Below are 25,952 nucleotides of genomic sequence, written 5' to 3'. Positions count from 1 at the left end.
GTGTGTGTGTGTGTGTGTGTGTGTGTGTGTGTGTGTGTGTGTTAAGAGCACATGGAGTTTTTAGGCTTCAGACTAGCATACCCAGTGTGTGATGCAGAGGTTGTCATAGAAAGTACATGGCAAATCACTGAATTTTTTTTTTTTTTTTTGCCTAATATGCTGCTGGAGCATAGAGGCACCAGAGTTCAAATTAATACTAAAAGCAAATCACTTCAAAGGCAAGCTTGATGAGGCTTCATTTATACACGCAGCACTTATACACAGGCAGTTATTAGATGCTATAAGAAAATATGTCACCTCCGTTATTTTTCTTCAGATATGGTTTATTCTAAAATAATCAACACACAAGCAAAATTTATCAAAAAAAATTCACTGTTTTCTATTTTATTATACTAAAGCTTATATTATTAAGATTTTTAGCCACCTGAATATTATTGAATTAATAAAGCATTTTTCTTTTTTCTCAAACTGTAGACAAAAATATCACAGAAATTGTAAGAAATTCCAACTGTGCTGAGTTATTTTTTTAACTTGAAGACAACATTATGGATTTGATTTAAAAGCTCCCCCAGGGTCCAGATTTCTGGATTTGGTTGCTTTGTGACTTTTCTGAAGAAACAGAAAGTACCCTTGGCTCTCTGCAGTCACTGTATGAAGGGGAATAGTATTTGGATAGTGAATTAGGAATACTGTTGAGGATACTTTTGGGATTTGCTTTATTTCGTTCAAGGAGTAGAAACTGATGGGTGGGCCATGACCCATCCCAAAATCTTGTCCCTGAAGTACAAGGAATGCATTCTTCCTCAGTCTTTTCTTTTTCAGAACTTTTCCTTGGAATTAGTTGTGCTTGAGCCTGAAGCCCAACTCTACCACTCACAGTCATTTCATAAGTTTCTTAGTTTCTAATATTAGGCTTGAAACAAGACAAGTACTATAGCCTATCTCATGGGAACAGCACATGGATTAAGTAGATATGGAATTTCCAGAACTTCTAGGAAATTATAATAATAAGCAATCAGCACAAAATCAATGCCAGTGTCACTGGTGCTTCTTTATGATCATTTACATCTTTCTCTCTCACCTAATGAAAGTCTTAGAAGCTCCTTGTCTTAGTGTCTGCTATTGAGCCTGAAGTTGTTCATTTGTTTGTTGTAGACAGGGTCTTGCCACGTAGCCCTGGCTGAACTGGAACTCTGTGTGGACCGGGCTGATCTCATACTCACCGAATCCTGCTTGTTCCTGCTTCCCGAGTGCTGGGAGTATGGTTGTATTTCACCTCCTCAAACCAGTCTGATGCTCATTTTATTGTACATCAGGATCAATAACTCAACCAGAGAACTCAATAACAAGTGCAGACCTAAAGCCCAGAAATCACTGGAGAAGGCAAAACACCATGAGCTCCCTTCTGAAAAACTGGCCTCAGTGGTAAGAAGTAGGTCAACATTATGAATGGGTAAACCAGCAAGTATGAAAAAGACCATGATACACAGGCCAAATCTAGCCTGTCACATGCTTTCAAAGTGGTGTTTTATTGGAACACTGCTCTGCTCACTCACTTGGGTATTAATGGGTGTGATTTCATGTACAAGAGGAGAATTAAGTAACCATAACTGTAAAATTATTATACAAAGAATCTAAACTAAACCCCTCAGTATCAAAATGCATGTTGACCCAATGACTAGAAGTTACATGAGTATGAAAAGGTAGGGGCACAGAATAGAGCCTGAAAGAGCAAAGTGCCAAAGGATACTCAGAACCCAAGTTTTAAATTACCTTTCAAAGTTCTACCTTTAATTTATCTGTTGAGAATAACCACATAGTACATCAGAGCAGAGAAAAAGGTAGTCAAATATGAGACAAAATTTAAGATCTTATGCAGAAGTGATGATAGACGTCATTCCTTCACTTCTAAAGGAATACAAATGCCTTCACCCTAGTCAGCCCAGGGATTTGCTTGTGGTGCAGAATTTGGGAAATGCACAAAGTCCAAAGGAGGAAAAAGCAACATCTCTTGCATTCCAATCACATGTACCAAATCCAGAAAAATCACCCTGAGCTATGGAAAAAGAAGCTAATCAAAGAAGGGAGGAGAGAGGGGAAACCTGGAATTGTCTGGTGTGGTTTATAGGTGTGAGCAAGGCCTCATGTTGGGCTTTCTGAATGACACACACACACACACACACACACACACACACACACACACACTCCTTTGGCTATTCCCTAACAGATTCCAGCAAACATCTAAATCACTTCCCAAATACTCCAGGTCATCCACTTTCATAATTTGAATGGAATTTCTGTGCCAGAGTTGGACCATGATTTGGCTCAGTTTTAATTTTATATATGGAAAGGAAACAGCTACCAAAGACACATTACTGTTAAAATAGAGCTGCGCAGAAAGTGTAGTGAGAACAAAGAGAAGATAAGAAATGATGTCTGTGAGCGCCAGAGAAGGCTTCGGAGATGTTGCACGAGCCAGTTCTGAAGGAGCTGTCCACAGGGACCCAAGACTCAAGTGGAAATTCAGGTCAAGGGTCACTTGAGTCTGACATTGTGAGAGAAATACACATCCTCTCTGACTGGAAGGCAGTGTTCCCTCTAGCAGGAAGGACGTTCTACTCAGCTCATGCTGCAGTGGAAACATGGGGATTTTGCCTGACATTTTCATAAGTGACAAAACTAGAAATGCCATAAAATTGACTCTTTCCAATATTAAATAATGAATGTTGGTAGTTATGTAGGTGATGTTTAATGAATTACCCAGCCCATTTAAAAATTCCCTAACATTCAACCATATATTTTGAAAATTTGCAGAGAGATTCTTGAGAGAAAGCATTTCCTGATCAAAGGTTTTAAGAAAGTTCTTAATTTTTCTCTTTCCTTTACTCAAAGATTTCAGATTTCATTCCCAACTGCTTTCTGTGCCCAACAAAAAGCTAATCTAAACAGGTTCATTTAGCTCAGTTCTATAAGGAAACCAGACTTTGCTTTGCTTTAAAAATTCAACAATGACTTCCTCTATGACTGCAGGGAAGCTACTTTCCCTCCTGGTTAGCCTTCTATAGTAACCAAAATAAGAGAAAAACTGTAAAATAGCACAAAATAGGAGTGTCACTCCTTTTATTCCATAATCTTTTCACTATTTATATATTTCCTTAAAATAAAAGAATTCTCTAACACTTATCAGCAGTAGATCTGATAAAATAATTTATGGAAACACAAAAATGACTAATTCTATGAAGAGCACACTGACATGCTATTCATGACTATGAAAAAAATGTGGAGCCCAGAAAGTCAGAAACTTGTCCACAATCACAATCAAGAATAAAGGCCAAACCTGGGCTTTTGAGGAAGCCCAACTCAGTAGGTCGTTCTGCCACACTATGAACTAAGTAAAGAAGTAGAGTCAGAAAGAGCGCAAAGACAGCCAACATATAACTAATTCTCTAGAGGAAAGTACAAATTTCCTGTAATTTCAGTTATTAAGAACTTACTCTGGAAAGTATCCATTTTTCTTAATCTCCATGAGTCCCCCTGTAATGAATTAAAACAATCTTGCAATTCAGCATTTTCTCTCCTATCTTTCCTACACACATATAAACACTCACATACACAAGCACATAAAGATATGTCTACTTTCTTACAATCTATTTTTTTATTCTTTTTTTTTTTTTTTGGTCTTTTTGAGACAGGGTCTCCTTGTAGCCCCAGCTGTCCTAGAACTTACTATGTAGACCAGGCTGGCCATGAACTCACAAAGATCCGCCTGCCTCTGCCTCCCAAGTGCTGAGATTAAAGGCATGTGCCACCAAGCCAGGCACAATCTACTTTTAAACAAGAACATGTATCTAAAATAGAAATAAGAAATTAGTTTAATATTACTATTTTATAAATGATTTGTCTTGGAAATTTTCTTCATTAAAGTATCTCCTCATATCTATTATGATGAAACTGATGGTTGAATAATTAATGTCTAAAAACTAATCTAAAAATACCACATGCATCTGTTTTGATTATTCTTTATATAGCAGGTAGGTTCCATCTTATTAAAGAGCAAAAAATATATAATCTTAAATATATTACATAGATCTTTTAGAATACTCCATTTTCATCCAGAACCCTGATAATAGAAAGTCCTCTTGAATTTTCCCTTTCATCCTGTTTCCCACTCCAAGTGTGTGTCAAGAATTTAATTGTAGCATGAAATTAACCAGTTATAAAATACTGTACTTGTGCCTTCGCCTTCTAAAGCAGAAAGCACTAAATAATTTGCTTAATGGCCTCTAACATGGGACCTCAATTTAATAACTAAAGTGCCCTTACTCATTGGATGAATTCCTGGTGAGAAATGCTCTGTGAGTAATCCATCAAAACATTAATGGATCAAATGCAAACACACACGCACACACACACAGACACACACACACACACACACACCCTTCACCACCACACCCTCACTACAACACACCATACTCATACTCAGAAGCTAAAATATCAATACAATTCCTGACGCGCCACCCTCTTACATCTGAAACATATTTGTCTAGTAGATGACTGTACCTTATTTTGAATACAACTGCTGCTAATCTTGTAGCAGTGTTACAGATAGGCTTCATTGACTTGGTAGTGAAGCAGGCAAGGCCACTCCACAGACATGAACTTGCCAGGCACCTAATACATTCGTGCCCATTTATTTATTATTTATTATTATTTATTTATTTTTTTTTCTGAAAGCACTCTCTCTCCCCCCGCTTACCTTTAAAATTGTATATGTGTTAGTGTTTTCCCTGCCTGTGTATAAGTGTGCCGTGTATAGCAGTGCCCTCAGAGGGCAGAGGAGGGTGTCCAATCCCCTGGAACTGGAGTTACAGATGACAGAAATCCAGGTTTTCCGTAAGAGTAGTACATGCTCTTAATGCTGTACCACTTCTCCAGCCCCTTAAAGAATTCTCATTGAAAAATCAGTTGCTATAATTCTAGCTTCCAAATGTTTGGCTTCTAGAAAAGTAATGTTACTATAATGATTAAGGAAAGCCAGCTTAGATATGAGCTAGAAATTAACGGAAATTCATTTTTTAGCTTCACAAAACTGAATGGCTTTGTTTTCCTAATTATTCCTCTTTGAGCATGTAACGACACATTCAGCGTCTAAGTAAGAGGTACAAGGTGTGTCTTTTCAGCAATGTCTCTAAAATTTCCTTGACTCCTCTGCCTTTAGTTCATTCACTTTTATTAATTTTATTTCCATCTGTTGCTTTAAATTTATGATGATTAAGGCAGTAAAAATGACAGAAGACAATCAAATTAAAATAAGATTAAAACAAATGGAGAAAATCGTAATTGGAAATAATTCTAAAGCCTTAGGTTGATTCTTTTTGTAGTTCCAGCTGGCCTGGAACTCACTGTGTAGACCAAGCTGGTCTTAGACTCACAGAGATCCGCCTGCCTCTGCCTCTGGAGTGCTGGGATTAAAGGCGTGTGCCATCACGCCCGGCTTGACTTTTCTTTTACTTTTATAGTTTGAACAAGTAAATATTAGTAATTTCATTTATACATTAATGAATCTAGAGTACTTACATTGCAGATACTTAAATGTAAGAACTTGATGCATAGATGTGGATTAAACCCTGGGACTCCAAAGCTAATGCTCAAAACATTTAAAAGTCTCTCTTAATTTTTAAGCCATATAATTTGGAAGACTTTCTACAGTGCATGTAAGCAATGTATTATGTATGTACCGGTTTGCTTTGCATGGAGATGATAACTGAGGTTTGAAAACTACAAATTGAAGGTACTGAAGATCATTAAGAGAAAGTACGGAAATGAGGAATTTGAGATTGAATTATGGATACTGCAGAAGAAAAACAATTTGCCAAAGACTTTTATTTTAATTAGTTCATTGTTCTGTGAACTCTTTTTAATACAAAATAAGTTTTAGTTCAAATGCTTCAGCCTATCTTAATGAGTTTGAGAAGCATGAGATGTGATAGTCCCCCCCCGCCACCATTTCCAGGTATGAATTGGATAAAATGAAATGAAATAAAATATTGACTGAACAATTGAGGTCTGACCTTATATTACCAAAAATTACATTTCATTAAGAATCTTAAGAACTATATCACACACACACACAAGATTAAAGTGACTCCATATGTCTACCTGAGAAAATTTTATGAAATGAACATATTTTCTGCCTGACAATGTTTTCATGATTCATATAGTAGAGGATGAAGTCTTTATTAAGTAAATTGAGTGCTCAAGGAATTGAGACTAGTGAACGCCTCTAATGCTTACTGTTTTTTTTTTTCTTTTGTGTCTGCCAAAATACAGTACATCCTTATCAGCACCCAACATGAGATTCTAATTGTTAATGTGGAGGATTCTATTGTTTGAGATTGATCATCATGAGTCTGATTGCTAGGCATGGATTTTATCTATATGATGGGGGTAATATAACATGCATGCATTATTAAAGGTTGTCATTAAAAAGTAAACATGCTCAGGCTTGTGTATGACAGCATCTCGAAGGTCTGTGGTGGCTGTCTCCATTCCTCCCCACACTCCCAGAGGCCTTTGCATTGTGTGCCAGCTTATCTCCCCTACAATAGTTCATAGGAGCCATCAAGCCTTCATTGAACTTCTCATTCAACTCAGGGGTGACAGAGGTCATTCCGTTTTCATGTTAACTAAATCACATTCTGTCTCAAGCCAAGATTGCCAATTCTGTTGAATTAAAGATAGAAGCACTTTGCTAAAGGGAACTTACACAAGGGCCTGCACTGATACCTTTAAGCTTACTTTTTTTTACAATTCTAAGTCACATTGAAATGGAAAGACTTGAGCAGATAAGGTCACTGCATTAACAATAAATCCACAAGCAGAATTCCTTCCTAAAACCCAATACCACTCTAATCTTTCATTTTCTACTTTAATGCAGCCATATAACCAGGCTGACTTAGTGTTTCCACCTCATTTCAAAATGCTCTCTTACACGCGTAGTATCTCCTTGGAGACTTTTAATCTTGTTGGAAGTGACAGAAGACCTTCCCTTTGACTAGAGGTTCCAATACAGGTGCTTGTGTTTTCAGATCATGTGTGAAGTTGATCCACTTCTTTAGAAAACCCCTGTGGTATCAGTCCAAGCCAGACTCTCACAAAGGCACATTTTGTTGGGCTTTAAAAAAATATGTTTATAAAAATGAATACTCCTGACAGCTGGCCATTGGGAAAGATGCTAGTCAAGATACTTAGTAAATTTCTTGTGACCCAGTATTGCCATGTGATGAAACCTATCTCTACACTACAGCCAAAGTCTCTTCTGAGTTTTCCAGCTCTGTACTGACTATACTTTTCCAGGGATATTTTCAGCTGGCACTTTTCGTAATGCTGTTCAGTTCCTTCATTCTCTGCCCAATTATTTTTGGTACGTTGGTTACAGACACCATTCTTCGCTGACATCATCTCTGTTGTTTCTCTCTCCAGTACTGGATCCTTTCTTTTCTCTCTTCTCCTATACCTGTAAAGTCTAGTCTAACTCTGTGGGGGAAAAAACTGTCACGAATCAGGGAAAATTCAGCAGGGCATGTGTTATGGTATTGTGATTTGAGTGGCAGCTGGCTAACACTTAGAGAACAATTTATCTACCTGAACTGGACTAGACATCACTAATGTACATGGCAGATTGATTGTGCTGCTTTAGTGGATGCATTCTTTATTAATGATATTCAGTATGATTTGCTAAAAAGCCTTTTACTGGGTGGTCACTTTTACCTACTACCCTTCCATTTCTCTTTATCCCATTTAATCTGCTGAACTATATACCATGTTTTGAACTATGTACCATGTCTTCTCCTCTATTTTCATTTGAAATACTTGGGCTTTTTAAATAATTGAAGGCTATCCAAAAAGAATAAGTATAAAATAAAAATAAATACGATTGGATTTCGAATGGATTATAAAAACCAGAAATGCCATAAATGAATTAAAATCCTAAGAAGTTATTTAAAATGAATAAAAGTTAATTACATGGAAAAAGAAAAAAAAATGTAAGAAAAAACATTTGACATTTGGAAAATTAATTTATGGAAAATGACTGTGCACAAACAAGTTTTATAAAACATTGTAGGGTTGCTTTCTAACTGAAATATACCATATTTATTGATCCACTGGGACTTGCTGGGCTTTATTGTCTTCAAACAGAGCAGAGCAGACATTAAGAAAAGAGATTATCAACTACATGACTTTAAGCTCTTTGCTTAATCAGCCAGAGGCCATGGGGCAGAATAGAATAACCTATATTCATTATTATCGTCTCGAATGTTAATACGTTGACAAAGGAACAAGGGAAAAACATTTCAACTTCTAGTCTAAACTGACGAAGTATCTACCCACTGTATGGGTATCTTTCTTTTAAATTTCTTCAATTCTAACTTCCAGTATACTTCTTGTGATTCACACAGTATCATTCCTCCCCTAAATAAAATGCCAGCCATCAGAAAAAAAGAAAACAGTCACATTCTCTAAGTGATCATTGTGAAAACAACTTGCTTGATAAGTGACTCCCAATCCTGTTTTGTCCAAACAAATAGTACATGATTTCAAAATGTACTATTAAGAGGCACACAATTTTTAATTATGCATGAAATCTGGCAACAGGCTTCCTTGGAAGTTATGAATTCACCAGGAAATTTCCTAAAATCTCAAGTTTCTACATGTAAGTCTGGCTCACTTTGTAAGCTGGATATGCCCAAGTTACAATTACTGCATCAAAGCGTATAGGATAGGAAGAGCTCTTTCCTCAGACAAAGAGCAGCTGGGGCTATCACAGGGCCAGCATCCCCAGCATCATCAAACACTTGAAGAGTCAAAACATTTTGAGAGGCATTTGCAGTGCAGTACTAAAAAGGCACTGATCTCCAGGAGAGAAACTCAACTATAAAGTGCTAAAAGACATAACTTTACATGTGAACACTTGACATATAAGGTAGTTTTTCTGTCGTCATGATTCATTACTGATAAAGTCTCTCGAGCTACAACTGAGATGTTATAGAGACACGTTTCTATTAAAAGGGTAAAAACATAAGCAGTTCATAGGCAAAGAGGGAAAACGTTCAAGGTAATTCTCTTAAAATATATGAAATTTATTAGTAAATTACATTATGAGTGTCACAGGCTGTGTCAGCTTACCCTCCCACACTATACCAAATGAATTCAAGACAGTTGGTTTGACAAAGGTTTGAAAAGGTACTCTCCACAAGAGACAGCTTCCCTGCTCTGGGAAGTCAAATTGAAAATTAAGACACCCGAATATCAATTACAGCATCTTTTTGAATCAATCTACAGGCCTAACTTTTTCTCATTTAATTTAAAGTGTTTTAAGGAAAAGAACAAAATATGTAGCTAAGACAAAACATAATGAAGAAGTTGGAGGCTGGGTGCATGTGTCATTCACAAGGGCCCAAAGCAAACAACCCTTCTCCTAGGTGAATTTTACCCCGTATGGAAGTATAACGCCTTTGAGCATGAAGCCATGTGTCATGACTAATGGATCCACCTTATGTGATGAAGAGGAAGGCAAGAACAGTGATAGCAAAAGCAGTAATAGCAACACAAACTATCATGCTGGTAGTAACAGCAACCACTAGATCTACGAAGCTGTGTATCAGCTACGCCACAACCAGCCTCCTCCACGTAGTGAGGAGTGAGGTACCTTTTTTTGTCTTTTAACAACAGAACAAAATGAATATCGACTTTTTTTTACAGTTCCTTAACTGTAAGAGTTAAGGAACTTTGTATGGATCTTGCTAAATCTAGCAAGTAAAGGAATTAACTTCATTTTGTAATTAGAGCTAAGTTTCTCCACTGTTGGGCTGTGCTCTACTCTGGCCACATCCAAAACAGGACTCCAGATTTCTTACACTGGGGTAGACACTGCAGGTTTATCAAAAGACCAGGAACAGGAATGTGTCATATAAGCATCAGTTATTACCATCAGTAACATTCATGTGCTTGTAGCCTTTTGCAGTTGTGGAGACATTGCCAAAAGGCAATATAGGAATATTACCAATGGCAATAACAATTGAATCTATGCAGTTACACAGGCATTTTCTCTACTTGAAAATATCAAGTGTTATATAGGTCTACATCTGCCTTTTATCTTGCTTCTTAAATTACAGGACTAGGACTGTTAGCTTTATCCTACACTAGAAAGTCCCCAACATGTGGATCATATAGCTCTAAGAATCAAGATCACTGACTCCAGTAAATATACAAAAGCAATTCCTTTAGGCAATGGTCCATTTGCTCTGCCTATGTAGGTACTTAGCTGGCATTTACTATTGGATGAGTATAAAGTTGCAGTTAACAAGATGGCTATGTTTTAGAGAATTGCTGAGGAACTGTGCTATATTATTATACCATTTAAAAACAAAGTAATGACGGTAAATGTCATGTTCAATATTTTTATTATAATAAAAATTTTCCTCAGGCATAAATGTATGTGTGTATGTACCTTTTAGAGTTTTATAAAACTATTTCCATGCCTTCAATCTCATATATACAATCTTTTGAAAAATGAACCATAAAACTTTGATAAATAACATCAAATTTCTGAAATCATATCAGACATCCCAAACTTAATATGTACAAAATCTTTGTCACAAGCCTATTTTTCCTGCTATGGACCCAGGTAAAGGATATCCCATCCTTTCATAGTGTTCTCATACCTCACATCCAATCTGGCACCAGATTCGACCTATCCTACCTTTCAGATACATCTACAGTTCCACCATGTCTCATCACCTGCAGAGTTACCACTGAGGTTCAGGCACAGTCTTCCCTTGTCTCTATGGTTTCTATAGCTAAGGTACCTGCTTCTTGCCTTGCTGATCTAAGCAACCAGAGGGTCATCTTTTCAATTATAGGAGTCAGGGTTCCCATTCTTCCTTTCAAAACACTTCAGTAGCTTCCCACTTCAGGCCAGTTTCCCTCTGAGGTAAAGTCCTGTCAATAGCCCCAGTATGCCTACAGGACCACCTGCCCACCTGACCCCTTCTCCTGATGCTCCTTCTTCCTGGAAGCCTGCTGCTCCAGACAGCACAACTTCCTCCCTTCTTTTAGATCTTCATTCAACTGTGACAAGCCATCTGATAGGGCCTGAGCAACCTGCTTTTAAACTCCACTGTCTCCATGCCCCAACTCCATCTCCCTGATTCAGTTTTCTTCTAAGAAGAAATTCATCACAGTTTAACTTGCTTTGTGTTAAGTCTGTTCCCTCTTGTCCCTGTTCTCACCAGATTATATAGTCCCAGAGGGCATCATTTTGACAACTTTGTCACTGCTTTAACCTAGGCACCTAGAGCCATGCCTGACATAAGAGATGCTCAGAAAAGGTGTAATGAAAGACATGATGTGCAAAGCAAATAGCTGGACGGCACACATACACGTCAGCCTAATAGCAAATTAACTCTCCTCTGTGATGCTCCTTTTCACTGAGTGCTGAACCACTTCATTTCTTAGTCTAACATCACAATATGCTGAGTGGTTTACTTAGCCCTGAATCAAACACTAAAATGCAATTTACTAATTGAAATAATGGATTCTAAATGCTGGTCTTTTGTGTTTTTAAAACATCTTCCTGGTACTTCTTACTGAAAGTGCTTGTCTTTCAAGACAAAGCAAACCCCCTTCCTACCCCCACATCCTGGCAGACTATGTTTGTATTTTAGCAGGGGCATGAATATTTCCAAATATGAGCATTACTGAGAAGAACTTGTAACTAGAGGCATGCGTTTCCAGCAGAAATTCATGGGGGGAAGGTTTGACATGCCTTCTATCAACTCATGATTAAAATTAATTTCAAGGTAACGCATAAATTTGTAATGCAGACATTTTCTTTAGGCAACCTCAAAGTTGGACAGAATCCTCAGAGGCAATTTTATTAGCATGTTTAGGCTCTACTCTGGCAATTTCATTACATTAGACATGTTCTCCAGGAGCTATTGCACTTTTAGTAGTAAAAAATATTCCCCTGACTCATGTCCTTGTTCCATAGTAACTCCTTTCCTTTATTTGTTTTTTTTTTTTAAACATTTTTTTAAACAGTCTTCACATAAAAGGTTCTGAATATCATCCAATAGCTAAAACCATGTAAGAAATGGCCTTAAGTAGCAGATAATAGCCAAAGTCTCTGTGAACATTTCTAAATATTTAGTACTACTTCTGAAGGAAAGAGCACCTTAATATTCCCAGCAGGGTTCTTTTCAATCACTCAGTTGTCTCAGGGTGAGCATCTGGAAGTCCTCTCCTCACTGTAATTTCCTCTGTGTTGGAAGAGCTCAGTCCTGAGCTGGATGTGACTTTGTTCTGAAAAGCCCCTCCTCTTACTAGCATCTGTCTATTTATTTCAGTTGTAGAGAAGCCCTGATCTTCTTAAAATACAAAGCTAGTACTAGGGCCAGGATATAATTAAAGCAGATACAACCAAACATCTAGTTGCTCTGAAATAAGTGTTTGAGAACACAGACCAGGTTTAATCTGAACTAGGGATCAGAAAGAGCCCATCACATGGCCTCTAATCTGTGCTGACAGGTGACTAAGCAGGGTCACTGCCATTACAAATATAAGCATCATGTAAATTTCAAGTTGATGATTTCTGAAGCACATATTAATCATCTCAGGACAGTAGGTGACCCTTGCTGAAGACAGTGGGCCAGCAGGACGAACACGATTTGCTTTGCATAAGGATGTGCTGGATACACATTCAATAATATTACCTTTTCACCACCATCACTGAAAAATGTATGGAATGATTTTAACAGATTGATTTATTTACAATCATCCTTGTAGAAGTGGCTTTTAACACATTAAAGAAGAGTCACTGGGGGATGATCAAGACCTGTTATTGAATTCTCTCTTCTAATCCTATGGCTCCAATAATAAGTATCCTGCCCATGCATTTGGCATAATAACCCACATTACAGCTATTTTTGTGTATCTCATTCAGCCTTGAAAAAGACAATTGTGATGCACAATTTTTACATAAAAACTAGCAAAGCAGCTAGTGGTATTCTGAAATGATTAATAGAAAAGTGGTTCAGATTAATCACAAACACAAGGGGAAGCTGAAATTAGAGAAGGTTATTATGAGAGTGCTGTTTAATCTCACCCTTTATCAACACATTAACCTTGTTTTCTCTGCCTGAGCACTGAGTCCAACAGCAAAACCAGGTCAGAGACTCACATCAGATCAGATCAACAGATTCATGGCAGCCAGGCTCTGAGGAACTGTAGCTTTGAGTCATTTCTAGACAGCACCGACAAGGGCTTCTCCCAGTGCTTGTTAACTTAGGAGCTCTGGCTAACCATAGAGAATGAAGAGACCTGTAGGCTTTTTCTCTAGACTCTTAGGCTTGGTGTTGTTAATCTGACTGTCCGCACTTCACTCTTGCAGGGATGCTTTTAGTACCTTTCTGATACATCCTTGACATTTCATATATCTATATGTCTGCATTGAAAACAAATCCATTGAAATGACCTACACATGACCAAAGCAACTGTCTATGCTGCACCAAGCACACATATATCAGTTCCAAAATGCACTTAGTGGGTTTTTCTTGATTTTCATAGTCTTCTGCCACAAACCGTGGCTATGACTCCAGAAACCAAAGCTATCTGAAGAGGATTTGCATAACTGTCAACACTTCTGTAATAAACATTTTCTGTGTAATTTGTAATTCTGTCTTTGCATAAAGAAATTATTGAAAATATTAAATTCACAATCATATAAGCATTTCTTTTTAGGGGAGCAATGCATTAGTAATGGGAAAACTAATCTCAGTGATTTTTTATTGTATTTTTCTCTATAGAACTACAGGATACAGGTTTTAAAGGTCTTTTGATTCCTTTTGCAAAACAGAAGTTTTGAAATCCTCAAATATAAATAGTTTTCATGTGTACACACCAATATGCAATTGCACATATTTTTAAAGGAGCTGTAAGTAATTTAATTCCATTTCTGACTGTCACTTTTAAAGAGGAAATATGACCTCATATAGATCCCTTGAGGGCATCCACAGGGAATAGAGACATTACTAATCAGCCTAAGTAGTCCTTTGTGTCAGAACCACTTTGCTGAAGTCAAGAGCCGTCTTCCAGACTCACAATGTTTAGAGAAATTTCACTAATGTAGCATTTGTTTCATTAGGAAAAAAACAGCCAACCACTTCTTACAGTAAAAACTATACTTGAAAAGGTATGAGTTGGGAACACATTGTCCTGATGCTTTTAATTTAGTCGATGTTTCTCACATGATTTTCAAAATCATATGCCTAGGGCCTGTGAGATGGCTCAGTAGGTGAAGGCACTTGCTGCCAATTCTTCTAAACTGAACTCAATCCCCACGACCCACGTGGTAGAAAGAGATCCTATTCCTCCATGTTATCCTCCAACTTCCACATGGTTGTCTCGTCATGCTTGAGTATACATGTGCACATAAACAAACATTTAAACATACACGATAGATAAACAAATCTAATAATTTTTGAAATCATATGGACAATAACAAAATGGAAAGGTATTAGAATTAATTCTGGAATTCAGAAAGAAATTTGCTTGATAGGAATCCTAGAATCAAGTTGTATTTGTGGTATATAATATTTGGGGATATGCTCATTCACTTCAGTGTGCATCTTTATCTGATGACCTAAACAAGAGGTTACCTATAATAGAGAGCCTCCAAAGAGGACTCAAGTTCAGAAGACTTGGAGGCACTGCCTTATAGTCATCTGTAGCCCAGAGTCTCTTGTCATTGTTCACATATTTCCTTCTTACTGGTTGCTCCCTGGGCCATGTCACTGATTGAATACACTGACTATCTGTGCTTGCTCCTCACCTTTCCCCACATTGATGATTAATTGGGGACCCATAATCCATCTTGAATGGACCAAGTTGTCTAAAGGCAAAGGTTTTACATGTTTGTTTTTACTATGGGTTACTTAATAAAACATAAATCTCATTTATTAATCCCTGTATAAAGCTATCAGGATTTAAAATAGCGGAAACAAGAAGCCACCAAAATAATTGTTTTCATTCTCCATTAATTTTCTCCTTAAAGGCTTTCTCTCTTTCACACCAAATGTCACTTGAAGCTGTTAAGAGAAATACTAAGAACATCACTTTTTCTTTACTTAGTGTTCTTTTTCACCAGCAAATCATTTTGTTAAAATCCTTACGAGACATAAGAGAAGATACAAGAAAGTAAATAGTGACAAGGGGCTCAAATTAGTTTAAAAATAAGGAACTGGGCTCAGAAAACCAAAGTGACTTAGATCACAGAGAAAGCGAGGGGGGATATTCTTTTTCTAAGAGCTCAGTGTTTTAAGCTCCCCAGCTTCAGCACAAAAGGCATTTCAGCAATATGTGATCCGAAGGTCAATCACATGAAATCCTATTTCCATGTTTTAAGCAGGCTGTGACAGTCTGCACATTTCTGAAATTGCAACTGGCATATTTCACAGAGAATTATCATCAATGCCTTTTCAAGGTCAGATGTGCTGCATCTTTAGATTTCTGGCATTTATACCCCATACATTAGATCACAGTATATATTTAAGTAGACAATGAAGTAGGTTTAATTATTTAGGCACTGTTTATTTATGCCATGTTGATATTTTTCTACTTGACATAAACTGCATGGGAAAACAAAACAACAAACAAACCCTGAAATATGTGTTACATTCAAATGTGGGTGTCTTGCAGTTGCCAGCATCCCAGGAACCCTTAAATGCTTGTTTGAATAGAACCCAGTTCATGGGTTTCTTAAAATATTAAGAACACATATTTCTCACTGGGAATGTTGAAGCAGTATGAAAATGTACATTGAGGAGAGAATAAAGATTTTTGTCATTTTAAAGTTGTCAGAACTCCGGACACTAGTCTTTATATGAACAACAACAAAAACAAAACCCTGAATTCAGACTTTACAATGAGGCTGAGACTCTATCACCTAGGAAATGCGCACAGTCAGTCCCGCCACAAGGTAGGAAGGCAGGGTTCTAGGCTCCTTCTTCAAACCATTGCTGATCTGTCTTCTTTCAGTTTTCTCTCTCTAACCCACTCCCCAAAAATATCCAGAGATATCTATGCCATTTTGCTTTACATGGGTTTTGCTTTTGGAAAAGAAAAGTAAGTTGGAGCAGTTTCAACAATTTTGGGCTCTAGTAGTATTCTTTTTCTTCCAAAGATATTTACACTTTAAATTAGAATTCCAGAAAGAGATTTGGGGGAGGGATGAGCAAGGAAGACCAGGGTTATAAATAGCAAGACACACACTACGACGTTTAGTTCCTAGAACATGTAACCACTATGGGAATAGGAAAAAATGTTTTGGATATGACCACCTTCACTTAGGTGTAGAGTATATGCTACTGTTAATGCTCAGATGTGCAATGGGTCGTTTTTACTTTACCATGGAGTGTCTATCCTGGTCTGTCATTGAAGTGAAGCCTGGGTGTGAGCAATTCCCTGAAGGGTCCTGCTGTGGTATAGCCGTTCTCTGATCAGTCCCTTCACCTCTGGGTGGGATCTGTCACACCTTGGTTTTCTTCTTAGCGTACTGTGGCCCACTGAGAGCTGCCGTAGCCCTCCAAGCCCTTCTCTTCACCCCGCTTTGCAACTGCAGCTGTGCTGAAGCTTCCTGCAGAGCAGGAGGACTCTGCTCAGCAACTCTGCTCCTCTGTCCCTTTACCTGCTGGTTATCCTCAAGTACTCTGGTTTTGACACTGTTCGGTTCTTCATGGTTTCCATCCTCCATCTCCCCTATCATGGAGGAATCAAGTGCCACAAGGACCACGTCTTGGTTTTTTGTCCATTTCTAAATATAAGTCCTAGGTATCCTGCTGTAGGCTCATGATCATGAAATCTAGGGAAGAGGAAGATGATCCTCACACTTACAGCTTTAATTTCACTTTGATCTCTCCCTGAAGTCCCAGATCTTTTATCTAACTCTACATCCTGAATCTACATGAGCACTTAAAAGCCTTTCAAAATTTGCATATCAAAATTGGCTCCCATTCTCTGCTACTGACCTTGCAGGCTTTGACATTTCATTATCGTTTTACATATGTGTCCTTATACATATCTTCCTCCTAGTTCAAAGCAACAACAAAACACAATAGAAAGTAATAAAGTGGAACCAACTGGAAGCCCCTTGTCCTTCCTTTGTCTCACATAGCTCTGGAATTTCATCAGTCAGAAAGCTCATTTGATACCTATAGTCTTCTTATTCACGCCAAATTTACTTCCGCCATCTTAGTTCCAACTATCTTAAATTACAACAAACCACGAGGTGTGATTTAAACCTGTATTTTACTCCATTCTCAAACCATGTTAAATTTAAGCTTTGCCTCCTTTTAATGAATGAGGTGGAGATAAATGTCTACAGATAATGTTTCAGTTTTTCAGTGCAGCAAGTAATCTTATATGCTTTATGCCATAGCTCTGGAAAATTGTCTTATAACTGTAGCAAAAACAAACTCAAATTCACAGAAGTGCAAGTTTAACGTATCTATCATCATGTAGTGACAGGGTTTTCATGTGGCTACACCTATCTAGACACTCCCTTCTGAGTGCCCTGGACTTCCTACCCAGTTGCTGTTTATATCTCTTTAAACACATGACATTGAAGCACCTAAAAGTCATCCATTCCTGGCATCACTATGTTTAGATGTGATTGTTAATGACGCAGTAGACCAGACGGATGCACTGTGGTGTTCTCTAAGGACTAATGGAAAGAAAAACCAAATAATTTAAAAAATATTTTATTGATTTTATTTTTTATTTTACATGTATAATTGTACTGCCTGCATGTATGTAAGTGTACCCAGGTCATGCAAGGCCTGCAAAGGTCAGAAGAGGGCATTGGATCCCCTGGAATTAGAGTTATGGATAATTGTTAGCTGCCATGTAGGTGCGGGAATTCAAACCCGGGTCCTCTGCAAGAGCAGCCAGTACTCTTAACCACTGAGCCATCCCTCCAGTCCCCAAAGCAAATTATTTTATTTCTATATTTTAAAAAATAGTTAACTTTTGATGGGGCTGGAAAGATGGTTCAGTGCTTAAGAGCACTGCAGAGGGCCTGGGTTTGATTTCTAGCACCCACATCATAGCTAACAACCATCTCTAACTCCAATCCCAGAAAATCCAATGCCCTCTTTTCACCTCTGTGGGCATTGTACCCATGTAGTATACTGAAATGCATGCAGGCAAAACACTCATACTCCCAAAAAATAAATTTTCAGGAATTTTGAATTTTGATTGCAAAATTACAAAACTGAAGATCGGAATGTTGACATTTCTTAGAAATCATGTAACCCATTCTTTTTGTTTGGAATTTTTTAAATCTCAAAAAGCAAAATTAAAGTAAAATGCTCATATAAAAAAGCAGTCTGCCAGAAAAACTACACAGAAAAGCAAAATTATTAAAAAGGCACTTAATGCACCCTAACACAGAGTCTTTAACTTCAAATAAAACTGGCTAAAATGTTCATAGTCCAGCAGTTAAATAGTGAACTCTTTCAAAATGCTTTTCTAAAGTGCTCTTTTACGTTCTCATTCTGTCTCCCTACTTCTCCCCTCTGTCCCTTTCTCTACCCCTTGTTCTCTAATAAAATTATTTCACTAAACTATTGGTTTTGTGCAAGATTACTATCTTCTTTATATGATCAAATAGTTCAACTTGAAAGAATTTTTATTTTCCCCTAATACTACAATCTTCACAGAGAGTAAGCAAAAATACTAATGATAGATTATATGAAAAAAATCTTCTATAAACCATCCAAATGTCCTATCACCATTCAGTCATCCAGATAACTGAATGAATTAATTTCCTACATTTTGAATTCTTTATTTATTTCTAAATATTTTATTTACTATCTTTATATTTTTATGTGTATTGCCTGCATGTAGGTAAGTGCACCCATGTCGTACAATGCTCGCGGAGGACAGAAGAGCCTATTGGATCTCCTGGAACTGGAGTTACGGACAGTTGTTAGCTACCATGTGGGTGCTGGAATTCAAACCCAGGTCTTCTGCAAGAACAGTCAGTGTTCTTAACCGCTGAGCCATCTCTCCAGCCCCTACATTTTGAATTTTTGAACTTAGCAAATCAACTCCAGGGACAAAGCAGGACTCCATCAAACAACACGTCTCCACAAAAAAGCATACACAGAAATACAGCCCTTCCTTCTTCTGAAAAATAAGAGTTGTGTGCCCTTCTTTTGTGTCCACATCCTAGGAAGCTTAACCTCCATTTGGCACATGGCAATCCAGGTCTCATTAGTTTGTGGCTAGTTGTATTACATCACAGACACAATTTCATTGAAACAAACTTTGGGCACTTGGTACCAAACAAGAAATGCAATAGTCATAAAATTCTGCTCAGGGAGTATACACTGAGGATTCTAACTGCCATCCAAAGCTTACACACATCTAATTATTCATAAGCTTTGGCCATATTCTAGGAAGAAGATGAACTCTCTTTTAAGGTAAGAATTATACACATAGGCCATTAAAGGTGGACATTCTCATAAAACTTTGGCTATTAATGTTTCTGTGCTCCCTAGTGTTTTTATGAAGACGTTATTGAACATGAACTTTTATGTGGAGAAAATTGAATTCTTTCCTCAGGCCATCCTGCAGAAATACTTCCACATGTACAACACACTGGCAAATATTTGTTGTTAACTAAAGGGTAGGATCTGTCAGCAGGATAGACAGAGTGTTTGCTAGAGTCAAGGTGTCCCTTTCACCGTGTGTCCCTTCAAGTCTCCCTGACTCTGACTAGCTCCTTCTTGACCAAGTGACAGCAGCAGAGCCTTGCAGGGCCCCTCATGGGCACAAAACTTGGAATAAATACACTTATTTACACTCACCGTTTGATTGCTTCTTCCTGCCGTCGCCGTTTCTCATTCTTCTCCTTCAGGTAAGCCAGGTTTGTTTCATTTCTCAAGCGATCATTCTCTCGAGCAATGTCAGATGCATTTTGAATGACCAGGCCGTCATATGCCTTCATTCCCATATCCTCAATATACTGGAGAAAGCTGTCCAAAGGGTCTTCCTCAGCATTCATCATCTTGGAAGGTATCATGGGAAAGGGATGGCCGTCCTGCAAGTTAAGAACATGTCATACCTTCGGCAAAGGAGGAGGTGAGTGCTAGGTGCTGGGCTTTGTCCCTAACATTTTGCCAGCCCACATCTCCAAGGAGTTATCAGACTCATTGGAATTTGTGTGGCAGTATCAAGTTATAATACTGAAGTTATGGGGCAGGTGAGCTAGATCAGTGGGTAAAGGCACTTGCTGTCAAGGCTGTTGAACTGAGTTCCATGCCCAGAACCCACATTGTAGAAAAAGAGAACAAACTCCCATAAGCTATCTTCTGACCCCCACATATAGACTGTGATATGCACAGGCACACACACACACCACACACACACACTAAATAAATTAATGCAATAACAAATTTAAAAAAATTATTTAAGTTGTGGTAGAGCGTGAAGCCATTGTAGAGGACCAATATGCAAAATAATAGAGTCAAGTAACATTATGTCATGTTCATGTTACATTCAGAACATGTTTTTCCTTGATCAAAGCTGTATTCTGTATAAATAATTCAGATTTATATATATTAGGTTGAGTTTTCCATTTGGAGAAAATGTTGCATTAGGATTACAAGGCGCTGGAGACTTTGAAATGATGTGAAGTGGGTATAACTTGCCTCTCAAATGCTGCCTTCTAAGCAGCAACCCTGGCATCACAGAGGCCAAAGGTCTGGCATGCCTGACCACGGTGCGGAAACCGGGTCTCAAGATAAACATTTGGCTTACGTACAGTCATGATTTTGTTTTTCAAAAGTATGTTTTAAGCCAGGCATGGTGGCACACGCCTTTAGTCCCAGCACTCAGGAGGCAGAGACAGGCAGATCTCTGTAAGATCAAGGCCAGCCTGGTCTACATGATGAATTCCAGGCCTGCTGGAGCTACAGGGAGAGCCTGCCTCAAAAGGACAAAAAAGAAAAAAGTTTTTATGTCAATAACACAATAGATCCAAGTTTTATATTGTTTTTCATTCCTATAATGACTTTTCCATGCAATTTCAAATAAATATTATAAGCTATTTTGGGAAAAATGTATTCTACAATTTTTCTTAAACACATTAAAATTTTTCTCCAAACAAAATATAACAGCAGTCCAGAAAAGGCATACTTGCTAATTACTCTTGCCTTTACTTCTCCTTCACATCTCCTATTCATGATTCAAGAACTTTCTTTTCCCCTTAGACACAAAAGTTATGCAATTTGGGAGTCTTTTAGATAGACCCACTGAAGGGGTGCTCCAATTGCCTCACCCTGTGTCCCTGCTCAGCATGCAAGAAGCCAGAGCAGTCGGCATCCCTATTCCCTATTGGCAATCTGGGTAACACTTCAGAGGATGGTGTGATAAGAATAGGAGGTAGGAATTGGCTAGGTAGTAAGGGTAAAAAGACCCCAAAGAAAAGTAGCCAGTTTCTTGGCTAAAAGTCAAAATGTCCTTGGGACTGTTAGCAACATACTCTGTTCCAAAGGCCAAAAATGTCAAAAGTATTTGGAGCTTGTATCTAATCCTTAAGAGATTTTAGGGGTACCTCTTTGGGGGGGGGGACATTGGACCGGAGGGAGTGGGCATGGATTTGATCAAAACACCTTATATACATGTATGAAATTCTCAATAAAGTTTTTATAAAAGTTAAAAAAAAGAAAAGGCATATTTGTGACTTGTGCATTTTCTGTGACCATATGTGGCTCCATCTCGTTTCTTTACAATTGCTTCATATTGTAATTTTCTATAGCACATATTTTGCACAGCACCAGGGCCACATAAATCTTAACACTAGCTTAGATATCTTATTTTGATGGCCTAAAAACTTAAGTCACAGAAACAGTAACTGACTAACCAAAGTCAAATCAAACAAAATTTTAAAACATGGAACTCTAAACTGGGATGTATCACCCTTGTCTGTAAAGTGAGTATGGTAATAACTTTCAGCACCTGTGGATGTGGTTAGTGACAGAGGCAAGGGCTATGAAAAACTGAAAATAGAGCTCAACAGTAGTATGCACATAGAATTAAGTGATATCATGACAACATTATTAAGAAGCTTGGCAACAATAACTCAAAGTGGATGTAAGTGGGTCGATGGAGGGATGGCTGGGTGGATAGAGCGATGGCTACAAGCAGGCTTTGGAAATCACCATGCCTTGAAGAAGCTTCCAAAGAATCCAAGACAGAGTTAGAAAAACTGTGCTTAATCAAATAAAAAAATAAGAAAAAAATAATTACATAAAATAAATAAATTAATCTTCTTGCTTAATAAGGCCTCTGATCCTCAATTTTACATCCACTGGAATAGAAAATGGATTCAATCAAATGTGGGATATGTCTATAATCCCAGCATTTAGGAGGCTGAGGTAGGAAAACATCAAGTTCAGAATCAGTGTAGATCACATAGAGATCCTACCTCTAAAAAGTGAAATATTATAAACTATTCCTTTTACATCCTTTTTAAAGTTTAGAACTATGTGTCAGTTCGTTAATTTAGTGCAAAAGTCACAAAAACTTTCATGGTTTCAATTACACATCATATTCACTCTGAAATGAAAACGATCATGTTTCATAATCCACATTGTAGCTCTGGAAACTTCACTTCATATTGGAGCTTATCAGCACTTCAGTGTCAGTCATCCATACTTTGAAGGCTATGCAGAATGTAAAGATTTCCTTTCCAGTCTAAGACATTTTAGAAACCAGAGATTGTTTGTGGACTTGAGATGTTTATGTTATAATGTATTACATTTTATTTGATTTTTAAGCCCCAGTGAATTAGAGCTGAAATACTCTTTTAATTCCAACTATCTAATGCAATTGAATTATATTTTAATATCAGTCCATCAGACTAGATGCTTAAGTGGTGGGCACACAGAGGAAGAGGAACACAAATGAATGCCATGGAGGGAGGGGGGAGAAAATATTTCTCAGAGAGCTATAGTATTACCATTATCAAAAATTCACTTGCACCAAGGGTGCCAACAGTAGATATGCCTGGATAAATAAAGATCAGCCTAACTCTATGGCAATTAATTTCACCTAAGTTAAGCAAGTCAACTCAGTGTTAGAAGCCTGCTAAGGATAGTGCCTCAGGCTGGAAATGATCACTGCCATTCTGCCCTCTAGCAAAACTGTATATTTCTCAGCTGTATGAAGCATTATTATCCAAAGGTTTGTATCTACTTATTCATTTATTTATTTTGCTGAAATTTTCTACCAACCCAGATGACACTAGCAATTGTTGCACAGTTTACATATTTTAATTATTAACAAGGTTAGCTGATAATTTCTAAACATTAGTTATCACTATAAATGCCCTTCCACATTGTCTGAAATTTAAATTGTTTTCATTCCAAGAAAATGAGAAATATTATTATTATTAAGTACTGATATAAGGGAAAGGTATTTTTAATGCAGGTGGGACATTTGAGATGAAAATCCACCATAATATAATAAGACTTCACACAATGGAAATGAGTTGCATGTATACATGGGTTCACTTCCAACTGTAGAAAGATATTTGGTCCTACGGCCATCCATCTATTTAAAAGTTCAATGAGCATTTATTATAAATGAGACACTGAGGGAGGCCAGCCTCCCCTTCCAGGTGTTGTAACCCAGTAGACAATCACAATGAACAACTATGTTACATGTAATTACAGTATTGTTTCCTTCCCTAACTGGTCATGTATCCTTTATTTTTACTATTTTTGAGGGTAAAGAATGCTAGCCTTCAGGAATTTTATGTAATCTTTAAAATACAGCTAGCTCTGCTAATGATTAAGCATTACACTATTCTGCTTACTGGTCAGTATGTAAAAGCAGTTTTAAGCCAGGAGTGGTAGCACACGCCTTTAATCCCAGCACTTGGGAGGCAGAGGCAAGTGGATCTCTGTGAGTTCAAGGCCAGCCTGGTCTACAGAGTGAGTTCTGGGACAGCTGGGGCTACAAGGAGACCCTGCGTCAAAAAAAAAAAAAAAGACAAAAAAAAGTAGTTTTAAAAAATATTTTATTATTTTTATTTTATGTGAATGAGTGTATTTATTGCCTGCATGTATGTAAGTATACTTGTGTCATGTAATGCCCACAGAGGTCATAAGAGGGCATTGGATGCCCTGGAACTGGAGTTACAGATGGTTGTTAGCTGCCATGTTGGTGCTAGGAACCGAACCCAACCCGGCTCCTCTATAAGAGCAGCCAGGGTTCTTAACTGCTGAGCTAGCTCTCCAGCCCCAGTAAAAGTATTTTGTGATGTAAGAGTGTGGCTCTGAGGCAGTCCTATAGGGCAGAAGTGGAAATTTTTGAGTGTGGCCTAAAAATCTCAACTAAGTAGCTTCTAGGCTTATGGCTTTGTGTTAGTTAATATGTTTAAGCTTCACTTTCCACATTAAAAAGATTGTGGTTGGACTGGACTTATGTTGTGAGGATACAATTAGAAAATGCATGTAAATATTAAATAAACTTGATGACAATCTTATCATCAAAGGCTTTCACCAACTCTTTTTAATATTTAAATGTTTTTATTATATTCCCTTTTCTAGGGAGGGAGGCTCATGCCACAGCCTGAATGTGGAGGTCAGAGGATAACTTGTAGGAGTCAGTTCTGTTCTTCCACCATGTGGGTTCTGGGGATCAAACTCAGGTTTTTAGGCTTGGTGGCAAGCACCTTTACCTGCTGAGCCACCTCACCATCACCTCCATCTTAAAAAACAAAAGAAAATCATTAAAATATTTTTTGACTAGGGCTTTTTTGTTTGTTCATTTGTGTGTGTGTGTGTGTGTGTGTGTGTGTGTGTGTGTGTGTCTTGCCACCTTGTGTGATTCAGGGATAAAACTCATGTCATAAGATCCCCATGCAAGTGCCTCTACCCATTGAGCCATCACACAGGTCATATCACTTCTTATCTATGGAAAAAATTATATTTGATAATATCATGGCTCCTTGATAAACATATTTCATTTGATAAAGGTGGATAGACTATCTAAGGCAGTTCAGCTTCCTTCAGCACAGATGCACAAATGCATGCCAAATTACGAGTGAACATCCTTCTGTCCTTGCCAAATAACTGTAGTCAGGACACTTAACCAAGCTGCCTCCCATTGTCCACATCTATTAAATAAAGGCACTAGGAACTATGATCCATGAATTTCATTCCATCTCTGAAACCTTGCAATTCTGTCCTTCCAAGCCGAAAGGTATCTCTTGGACAACTGAACCACAACTCTCTCATAGTCAATAGAAAGGTGAACCTCACATTAATTATCTACCTTTTTACAATTGCTACGATTTGATGCAGTGAGAATGCAAAGTCAGTAAGGTCATAAATATGTTTCAAAAGTGCATATTTTTGAGTAGGTAGGTATTGACTAAGACATGGTCTATGTGTATCCTATCAAAGACATGGTTGTAGTTTGCCTGTTGGATATTAAATCAAGTTCATTCCTGCCTCTTGAAATGCAATTCTATTTAAGCATTTTTAAAAAGTCTTGTCTTCAACAGTAAATTCCTTATTTGGCCTCTTAGGAAACACTGTTAAAAAGCACTCCTGTTAAAATAGGCTCCTGTACTGCAGGTAGTATCTAGAATTTTCTCAATAAGTAAGTATCTACCTTACTAGCCCTCTAATGGCCATATGACACAGTAACAACAGAGTGAATATGATTGAACAGAAACTGTTGCTTTCCCATGGGCAGCTCTTTAAACTGAACCAATATGTACGTGCAGCCATTTGTGCTTAAAACGAATGACAGACTTTTGCTCACTTACTTACTGTCCTGGAACATTGTAGTCGTCATTCAAAATATATGCTTTCTTA

The 25,952-nt window shown here is 37.7% G+C and overlaps 1 protein-coding gene across 2 annotated transcripts in view; it reads right to left on the bottom strand.

Annotated features, from left to right (window-relative positions):
* Nyap2 (neuronal tyrosine-phosphorylated phosphoinositide-3-kinase adaptor 2) overlaps positions 1 to 20,148 on the bottom strand; it is a 280,084-nt gene extending 259,936 nt beyond the window's left edge. For both annotated transcript variants that reach the window (XM_008825838.3, XM_008825839.3), the window contains exon 1: positions 19,929 to 20,148. In XM_008825838.3, coding sequence (XP_008824060.1) covers positions 19,929 to 20,143 — 215 coding nt within the window. In that variant the 5' untranslated portion in view covers positions 20,144 to 20,148. The remainder of the gene's footprint in view (positions 1 to 19,928) is intronic.
* Positions 20,149 to 25,952: the final 5,804 nt, after the last annotated feature.

The sequence above is a fragment of the Nannospalax galili genome, unplaced genomic scaffold (genome assembly GCF_000622305.1).
Source record: "Nannospalax galili isolate Female #2095 unplaced genomic scaffold, S.galili_v1.0 scaffold127, whole genome shotgun sequence".
Classification (NCBI taxonomy): Eukaryota; Metazoa; Chordata; class Mammalia; order Rodentia; family Spalacidae; genus Nannospalax; species Nannospalax galili.
Note: the sequence above shows the minus strand (reverse complement) of the source record. Positions and strands in the feature narration are given on the sequence as shown.